Raw genomic sequence first — 9,901 nt, 5'->3', positions numbered from 1 at the left:
CCCATCCCCGCAATTTCGGAGTCTGACCTGAGCCTGGGATTACCACACCCGCCCGTTCAGCAGTAATGCGTCTCCTCCTGTAAAGGGAATGCTCCTCTCCCCACAATCCCTGTACAAAATACCCAGCTACAGGTGCTCGGATCTAAAATGCTTGTCAACCAACGGTGAAAATAGAGAGAGATCGTATTCCCTGCGCCTCAGGGCAGAGCCACAGAACGGAATAACTAGTTAGTCCAGCAAACACACGCAAACCAAACCACAGGCGCGGTGGGGACCCTAGGGGATGCCTGGAGCCCGAAGCTGGTCTCTGCGGTACCGGGAGCGGGAAGTGTCCCCAACTCTTCCTCGGGCGGTTCCTCCTGCTGCTTAGGATCCGCGTGTGCGTGGGTGAGCCCCATATCCGGGAGAGGTTTAGAAAGAGACGCTCCCATCCTCCTGCTCCCGGCTGGATTTTCTTGCCTAGTTCTGCACCCATCCGAGTCACGTGGGGGGCTGGGTTCCCACTGCCTTATGCCTTCAGCAGCAGCAGTTAGTGTGAGCCGGACTCGGAGCAGAGCGCTGCTATTTAAAGTCAGTGCCTCGCTCTTCACCGGGGGGCTTCTCTAGCAGCGGCTGCAGCAACGATCGATTTAAAACCCCTGTGCATGGCAGAGACTGCATCTGTGACTTTCTGCAAGAGGAGCAGGGTCAGCTCTTAGGTGCGTTTTAAGCTGCTCTGTTTTCCAGGGCATCAAGTTGGGAATTGTCTCCTTTTTTTTTCTCTCTTAAATTTGGCTGTCTTCAATTCCAGGGACCCTACTCTTATTATTAGTGGTTGTAGTAGGATTGCTTGCAACTATGTCGTGTGCCAACCTGCAGTAGCTGACTGGCTTCTTGTGCCCATTGAATGAAAGCCCTAAGCATTTAAAAATTAAAGAGGAAGGATCCCTTCAATTTCAAATATTCTTTTTGGTACTAATTTGCAGCTGAGCTTTCCAGGCTTGGATAAGAAATGGATAAGGATGAGATTGACCTGCAGAGAATCCCCTCAGAGGCACCTTGGGGGCCACGTAAGTGTTTGTAGCAATGTGGGGAAATTCAAAAGGTCTTAGAGTTTGGATCTTGGGGATGTTATTGAAGGGAAAGTCATTTTACTCTAATTTAGTAATTCTAAAGGAAAACCAGATTATCCAAATGCTGTTTTCTTCATCTCTCCCCATCAGAAGTGCCATTTTAAGGAATTTATTAGCAATTTTTATTTAATACTTTAAAATTCCAGGAGCAATATCCTACTTAGCAAAGTACTGGCAAAATAAAGTCTTTATTTTCTTCTAAAACATAGAACATGATCAGTCATAGCTGCCCAAATATAGCAACTAAAAGCTCATTTTTTACAATGCTAATCTACCCATGAAACACTGAAAAGTGCCGTATGTGGTAATGATATATAAACAAATACTATTTCAACGAATTCACATTATAAAATCAAAGACAAAGAAGGACTTAAACTGAAATGTCTTTCTGTGTGTGTTTAAATGAGGTGTGCAGCTAATCAGTTATATCTTTGTTAAAAAAGGTGAATTGTGTATCCCACTATCATTAAATAACAAGTGCAAACAGACATCTATCGATTGGAGAGTGAAAGTACATTCCTTGGCTGAGAACTTACTTAACATTTAGAACCAAAGAACAGATATCTTTGATGATATGGGATGCAGGGAGAGAATTTCCTTGGCTTCCCCTAGAAATAAATCATTGCCATGTGTATGTGTGTCTGTGTGTCTATATGCACACATCATAAATCTTCACTTACTTCAACAATTGGAAAACAAATGACACTATCAATGTTTATTGAATGAAATTTTCTCCTAGTTTAAAGGCTGTTAAACTCAGAACTGAGCTGCTAAGCAGGAACATACTGTAACACTTGATTATCCAGCTGAATTGTATACAAACGGAGTAAATTTAGAATGGCAACGTTTATAAATTCCATGCTTTACAATCAAAATTCCAAATCTAACTGTGTGCTGCTAAGAATAGCACAGGGAGGCCTTTCTTTACTCCCTCTTTTTGGATTCCCACGGAGACTGTTATCCTAAAGTCTGCCTATTAAACAGCCAAATATTTAACTGGAGTTCAGCCCATTTCTAAAAGTAACACTGTATGCTCATCAAATCTCAGACCAGCCAGAGTGTCTCAGGATAAAAAACAAATAAATAAAACATGTGTGGAAATCAACCTGACAGAAAACAGCTGGGTTTTATATCAAAATATTGCTCTTCCGCTGTCCATTAATTGCCCCCATATTAACATATTTATAGTAGAAGAAGAGGTGTAACTTCTTCATTTCAAAGATGAACATGAAGGAGCACTTTGAAATAAAAAGCAGGAAAAACAGGGGAAGCTAGCGTGTTATCAAAGTACATTAACAGTGAAATCAATATGAGGACCAAATGCTAGAATTGTACTAAAAAGAAATACTATTTCTCATGAGGCAGGCAGCTATTTATCATAAGGCAATCAAAGAGATAAGCCAATAGAGCACTGAGAAATTGTAAATAATGCTTTAGTGACATTCTCCATTTTAATTTACTGATTCACTCATTAGCAGCATGAACTGAATGTACCCAATCTCATCAGTATGAGCAGGGAACAATTTGGTCTCACAAATACATCATTGCATTTCTATTGACAAGCCATCCAAAAAGCTTCTTTTGAATGTTTATAAAATATAAGCTATCTAACTATACTGCAGAGCTGTAGATTGTCAGTTTACCTTGGGAACTTTTGCTCCCACTGCAAAAAGATGTAGGTCCCATTCCTGAAGGGGATGAGTGTCATTTGCTGTGTCAGGGCCCCACAAACCCATAGACATGTGATAGTGAGTGGCATTGCTTACTGTTGTCAGCATTCTCTTATGCTGTGGAGTTGCAAGTAGAGGTAGTGCTGGGGCTCCCTCCATAAAGGAGGCATGGGCAACATGATGTCTGAAGGAACCATGCTGACATAGATAAGATGATACCTTGGGAAGCAGTTTGGAGGCAATGGGCCTGAGGCTCAGGATATCTTTGGGGCTGCAGGGCGAGGTCTCCTGCAGAGCTAGAATGGAAGCAAATCCACACTTCCATATATGAAGTTTAAACAATCAAGCCCTTCCCACACCCTCCCAGGGGTGAAATCTTGACCCTACTAAAGTCAATGAGAGTTTTGCCAGGATTTCACCCCATACCCATTTCCCTGGCTCATTCACCTCATTAACTTTGTTTTAATTTGAAATACCCATCTTCACAAATGAATATGTTATGTGTTAAGCCTGAGCACCTCCAGCAGGTAGATTTGGTTCAGTGACGGTTCTTGGGGTCTGCAGCCAGGTGTCTCATTCTGCTGAATAACTTGCAGTACAATATGTCTAGTCCTCCATAAGCCTGGCAAGCAGGACCAGGGCCGGTGCAACCATTTAGGTGACCTAGGCAGTCGCCTAGGACTCTAGGATTTGGGGGGGGCATTTTCTTCGGCAGTGACCATGGCAGCCGGATATTTGGCTGCACCGGTCACCACCAGTATTTAGGTAGAGGGAGCTGGGGCAGAGAAGCGTGGGGAGGGCCACCTGCAGCAAGTAAAGGGGGGGGCAGCACGCAGGGGAACTCCCCACCCCAGCTCACCCCTGCCCCACCTCCTCCCCGAGCACTCCGTTGCCACTTCACTTCTCCCGCCTCCTAGGCTTGCAGCGCCTAAGCTGATTGGCTCCGCAAGCCTGGGAGGCGGGAGAAGTGAAGCAGTGATGGTGTGCTTGGGGAGGAGGTGTGACAGGAGTGAGCTGCTTCACTTCTTCTGCCTCCCAGGCCTGCGGTGCCAATCAGCTTAGGCTCTGCAAATCTAGGAGGCGGGAGAAGTGAAGTGGCAATGGCGTGCTTGGGGAGGAGGCGGAACAGGGGTGAGCTGGGGCGGGTGGGGTGCCTCAGGGCAGAGGGTGGGGTGTGGGGAGCTGCCGCAGGAGGAGCGCCTCGGGACGGAGGAGGGAGCTGCCATGGGGGGGGGTGCCTCAGGGTAGGGTCTCGGGGATGGGGGAGGGTGCAAGGTGGAAGTTTTGCCTAGGATGTGAAACATCCTTGCACCGGCCCTGAGCAGGACAGTTCACCAGTTACTGCAAGGGGTTATGGAGCAAGTGAGCATCAGGAAATAAGTGACACAGCAGAGCTGGCAATGGGGTTAAGACCCAGCATGTTTACCACAACCAGAAGCTGCTATAGCTATGCTCTGTTGTTACGCAACCGTACTTATGAAATATGGAAGAAGGGTAGCCTGCCAAAACAGAAGTCAGAAGAGTCACCCTGGGAAGTGGGAGCATTTGTTGGCACCAAGAGGGGGAAAATGTCCTTTTAAATTTTATTATACCCCCTGGATTCTGATGAGAAAAGGAAATGCTGGGGACTCACTGTGAGTGGGGAGAGAGATTGTATTCAATCAGAATCACTTTTCTTGGGGAATCTTAGCAAACATTGCAGATTTCAGGGCCTGATCCTCATGCTGAATGCCTTCATCTCCCGTTGGCTTCAAGGCACTGAGCACTTCTCGGGAGCTGCTCAGTACCTTGCACAACTGGTACCTTGGCAAGCAACCCTTTCTGGTGCATTTATGGCAGCCTTCTTCACACATTATTAGAGTAAACCTGACATGTAAATACAAGAGAGGAATTTAGCTCTAATTCATCCACCAGCTGTAGGGGAATTTTCCATACATTCTGAAAACAAAGCTAAGTATAACTCAAAGTGCTTAAATGTTCCTTTGTATAGAGCTTAATATCCTAATAGATCAAGGTAACTGTTTTGTTGAATTGCTTGTACAGCCTCGCAATGTATATTGTAAGGGCTGAATCCTGTATGGTACTGAGCACGCTGAAATCAATGAGGGATGAGGGTGTTGAGCAGCTCTCTGGATTGGGCCTATACTGAATAAATGGACTTGACCTCAGACAAGGTGACAAAGCATTTCAAGTACTGTAGTCATCAGAGATTCATTTCATATGCAGTCACAGTTATTTTGTAGGTAAATAATAATCTATTTATTTTGACTCCTTAGGCATAAGCAGGCATATGTCATAATTTGTTTTATTTCCCCTTGTGATAATGGCTGGGGTCTTGACAATATACCTCTGGATGTATAATATTTAACTGGATCTGCTAGGCTAGTGACCACATTATGTGAAATTGGTCTGTATACTTTGGGAGATTACAGTAATAGCTTGGATGGGGACAAGAGGAAAACGTGTACATGCATATTTAAAATTATGAGCCCCAACCATATTTGCCATAAACATTCTGCCTTTCTAATTGGATCCTAAAATCCAGATGCAGGCAGAACTTACTTTGACTTTAAGAGCAGTTAGATAGTTCCAGCAATGCTTTCATGCATATATCTTCATCACTTGTAGAACACCTTTCACACTGACACCTTCAGTACCTCAGTGGTACTATTAAAAAGTCAGTCCTGTGCCAAAGGTTAGAACACATTGGTATCTGAGAAATTGCTGCTATTTTCTGTTCTAAGTATAGGAAAATGCTGCAATGTCTTAGCTGCTACTCTGAGATAATTTAAGTAAAGTTTAGCCTTTTAATAGCAATCAAAATTGGTGGCTTGCCAGTTAGAGCCCTCTCATGCAAACTCTTATTCATGGAAATGGTCCTTGCTAATATTTATATTCTGTGATTGTTAGCCTTGGTTAGGACTACTCGCGTGTATATGGCTTTGCAGGTTCTAAGCCCTTAGAGTGCAACTCCCCAAGATGGAATTTGTCATTTTTTAAATAATCTTTAAAGTTCCATAGATAGCTATCTTTACAGAGAATCACCGCTTTCTTTTTAGAGGTTACAAGGGAACTTGTAAAACATTTTTCTCCTAGGTCAGTTGCACAACGTAGATGCTTATTGGTCATATTATAATCCTGATACTAGCCTTTTTACAGCACTTTTCAAATTGCTTTACAAAAATTTAAGGAATCATGTCAACATCCTGTGAGGCTGGTAAATATTATCATCTCCATTTTACAGAGGGAAGGATTCAGGCAGAGAAATTCAGTGACTTAATTTTGGCTGTAGAGCAAACTAGTCTGAGATCTGGGGTTAAAACTCAGGTGTTTCTGGCGACCAAGCCTGTGATCAGACCATTCCTGTCTGTATGCCAGGAAATTTGATCAGTATGCACCAGTATGTGCAAAATTCTTTCTCTTGTCCACACTACAGATATTTATTGCCTGTTCTGCACTCACTGATGTCAGTTGAAGTTCCGCTCACAGAACAAGCTCAGAATATAGCATAGAAATCTGCATGGCTGATTAGATCAAACAGCAAAATTCTGTCCAAGGAGAAGAGATTAAACACATTTAAAAGTACCTGGTTAATAATGACAGGAAAGGAAATGCATGGATAACAATTAAATTCACAAATACAAAATTCAGAACATGTTGCCTTAAAAAGGTGTTGTACTAGGTAAATCGCACAACCTCTGTCCTGAGCCAGCTATCCTCAGCAGATACTTACTTCAGCAGCATCACAAGGCCAATGTTAAAGTAAGGATGAAAGACTTTTAGACTCTTTTCTTCACAGTAGCCTTAAATATAAATAGTTGCTCTAAAATATAATTTATCCATGCCATCTTTTTCCATTGCTTTTATTTTTGGGGCAGTTTTACAATTGACTTCAGTGGGATAGGATAGGGCCTTATTTAGGACTCTTAGGATTTGATTCCTTAACTTCAGTGGGGTTTGAAAGTGTTCAACCCCTTACGGGATCTGGGCCTGCTTAGTGTGACCAATAACAGGAAGAAATCTATTCATTTATGTCTAGTCTGTCATATTGTAATATCATTTCAAGATCTTGTTTCCCATCCCCCCCCATATGTTTGTGTCTAGTGACTGAATTTTGTTTTTCTGGACTGGCATGTAGAAATTCAAAGAACTTTGTGCCAACCTAGGGAAAAATTATTGCAATGTACAGAAGAAGGAAGTGTTTGTGCCAAAAGTCACTAAATTGACCCAAACTGTTTTGTGGTACTGATGCCTTAAAAGGGAATTCTGCACGTGCATCTGTGCATCTTTTCTGCTCCTATTCTAGCACCAGAGCCACTGCAGGAAAATTTTCAGGGAGTGCAGCAGACCTGTGGGTGTGTTTCACTACTTGTGTACATATGCTCCCTGACTTGATAGTGGCATTGTATGCACACACGCACATGGGGTATTATGAGCAGGAACAATCTGCTCACGGGATAACTGAGAGATGAACATTCAGGCATGCATTAAAACTGCTTTCTTGAACATGAGAATGGGCCCATTTGGTGGTTGTGTGTATGTGAGGGAGCTGAATTAGGCCCTGTGTCCTCTGCTCCAGTATTCAAGTGTGCACACTGTCACTGTCAATGGAAGATATGTATTGAATGGTTTGAGGGCATCAGATGTAGCAGTAGTGAGAGGATAAGTCTGAACAGACTATGTCACAGCAAGCTATATCATGTAGAATGGAGCCCTGGAACAGTTCTACTCACTGGTGGAAATTATTACATTGCTATATAAATCCTGTGTTCACTGGCACAGAGTCTAAACCTGGTCTAAAGAAGAAAAATGCTTCTCTATATGTAATATGCATTTCAGCATGCGATCAGGCAAACCTCGCGCAGATGCTGGTATCTGAGTGCACATTGTGAATGTTCTTTTTGATGAATGACGAGTCAAGGTTTCTAAAAATAAATTAATGGTTTTTCCTTCTTTATTTCCTGTGACTTAATATATTTTATTCAACCATATAATTACCTGGAGACTTAGTGTAGCAGCTGAGTCACCAAGTTTGGATGTGAAACTGAACTGTCTCAACATTTGCAATGGGGTAGAGGATTAGGATCCTGGGTTCGTGATCGGAGTTGAGGACGAAAGGGGACTGGATCTGGGGTTCTGCTGCAGGTTTCTTTCTAATACAGAATATTCACATGTTTAATTTGTAGAATATTGGGAAATGCCCTCTCCAGTCCCTTTAGCACTGTGGAGAGAGTTGGAAAAACCTCATAAATAAATGCATCTGCAAAATCAGTGAAAGAGAATCTAAGAAATCTACTAAGGTTGGTTAATTACTAAAATAATTAATCGTGAGGGAGCTTCCATTTAACTATTCCCTCAACACCATTCCTAATATTGATCAGGCTATAGTCCAAAATAACAATTACTTCCACTTCATTAAGTCAAGCAAACATTTTTAAAATAATTTAAGCTTCCTAGCACATACTCTCAGTTCATCATATTGCTGATAACGAGCCCATAATCTTAAATTCAAATAGGTCTGAAGATATATGTATTTCATTCAGGTTTTAAGTAAGCAAAGAGCCCAGCTTTTTGTGGGGATTATCTACTAAAATATCAGGATCTTCCAACCTATACAAAACATAAGTTTCTGTGTCCTTGGAAAATACAGGGCCCAATCTAAAATATGCTTGGATGTCAGTGGGGAATTGAGGGAGTACATCACTTTAGAGAAGACTCCGAGCACCTCCCAGGATTAGGTCCGTACAGCACCCTGTATATCCAACGCAAAAGCAAACCTTATTAAGTATACTATATGTTTGACTAAAAGGTACATCTTTAGGCAGTATAATGTATGCCTGATATAAGGGCTTGCCTTATAGGATATGCTGTATGGACAATGGCTGGGGATGGGTTACTGAAGTCCACTATGCATTGTACTAATGTCAAAATATTCCACCTAATAAAAATGGAATGACTGAATTGTCTAGAGACATGACTTGGGTAATATTAAAACTTCCTTTCAAAATGATAGATAGTCCTCAGGGCTGCTGTGTCCAGACAACTGATTAAAGAAATTTAGATCATATCAATAATTGTATATGTTTCTAAGTAATATCTACTTCCTGACCTTGTGTGTATTACAAGATAAAATAAGAATTTTCCCTTTTCCCGTCCATGCATTCCTTTTCTGGGCTTAAGAGATACAGGCTCTTAAGTTTTTGGTACATACGATATGTACTATGTCTGTGCATTCTAATCCACACTACTAGCATTTCTTTTTAGCCTCTGTTTGCAAATATATTTTGTATGGAAGGATTGTTTCCTTTTTGTCTTTTTAGGAGCCATAACATATTTAGCTTTATCCACACCTGCCCTTAGAATTCCTGTTGTACTATTGCTGAAAAATAGAGTTTCTATGAATTTCAGTATATAGAGCCTTGTTAAAGTCTTCTGCACAGGGATGAATTGCATCCAGATCATAGATTCTGAACGTCTAGATGATGAAATGAAATAAAAGTTTGAAAGTTGGACCAGCAAAAAAGAAAAAAAAAGAATAGAAGTTAGTTTTATCCTTGGATCCGTGCTTGCATCTTCCAGTTTCTTCAATGAAAGACACCTATAAACACAAGCAGAATTTAGCCCTAATAATTTTATTTCGGTGTCATGGGATTGCAGGTTTCAAGGGACATGGAATTCAATGACCTAAAAGTAGAATCTTATTAGTAGGTGACCTGAATTCTGTCTGAACAATTTTCTAGGTCCTCTGCTGATCACAGGGAAGCAGATTTGAAATATTATTTCACCTTTACAGTCATAATCAATAATGATATTTGGCAGGCAGTTGAGTCTGGGCTAAAATGCATTTCAAAATGAAAGCTCAGTTTAGGACACGCCTTGGAGACTGACTTAAACCAAACAGCAAAGACAAGAAATTCAGTATCATAATTGAAACTCTGAGATAGGTTCAGCTATTGTGCCCCGGTGTTATATAGGAGGTTCAGGCTTCCCATAGGAATGTGTTACACATCTGAGCTACAGTACCTAAGGACATTCTCATACTCAAGAAATTCTCTTTTAAGTTGGATGAGGAGGCTAGATTGATCCAAGAGTTAAACACTGATATATAACATTAATCTG

At 41.6% G+C, this 9,901-nt stretch overlaps 1 protein-coding gene across 1 annotated transcript in view; it reads left to right on the top strand.

Annotated features, from left to right (window-relative positions):
• Positions 1-618: 618 nt before the first annotated feature.
• The window catches only part of ANO1 (anoctamin 1), a 136,548-nt gene continuing 127,265 nt past the window's right edge, over positions 619-9,901 (top strand). The window contains exons 1-2 of the mRNA XM_030560115.1: positions 619-698; positions 966-1,049. Coding sequence (XP_030415975.1) covers positions 992-1,049 — 58 coding nt within the window. The 5' untranslated portion in view covers positions 619-698; positions 966-991. The remainder of the gene's footprint in view (positions 699-965; positions 1,050-9,901) is intronic.

The sequence above is a fragment of the Gopherus evgoodei genome, chromosome 4, assembly GCF_007399415.2.
Source record: "Gopherus evgoodei ecotype Sinaloan lineage chromosome 4, rGopEvg1_v1.p, whole genome shotgun sequence".
NCBI classification, from domain to species: Eukaryota; Metazoa; Chordata; order Testudines; family Testudinidae; genus Gopherus; species Gopherus evgoodei.
This window is presented reverse-complemented; position numbering and strand designations above follow the sequence as displayed.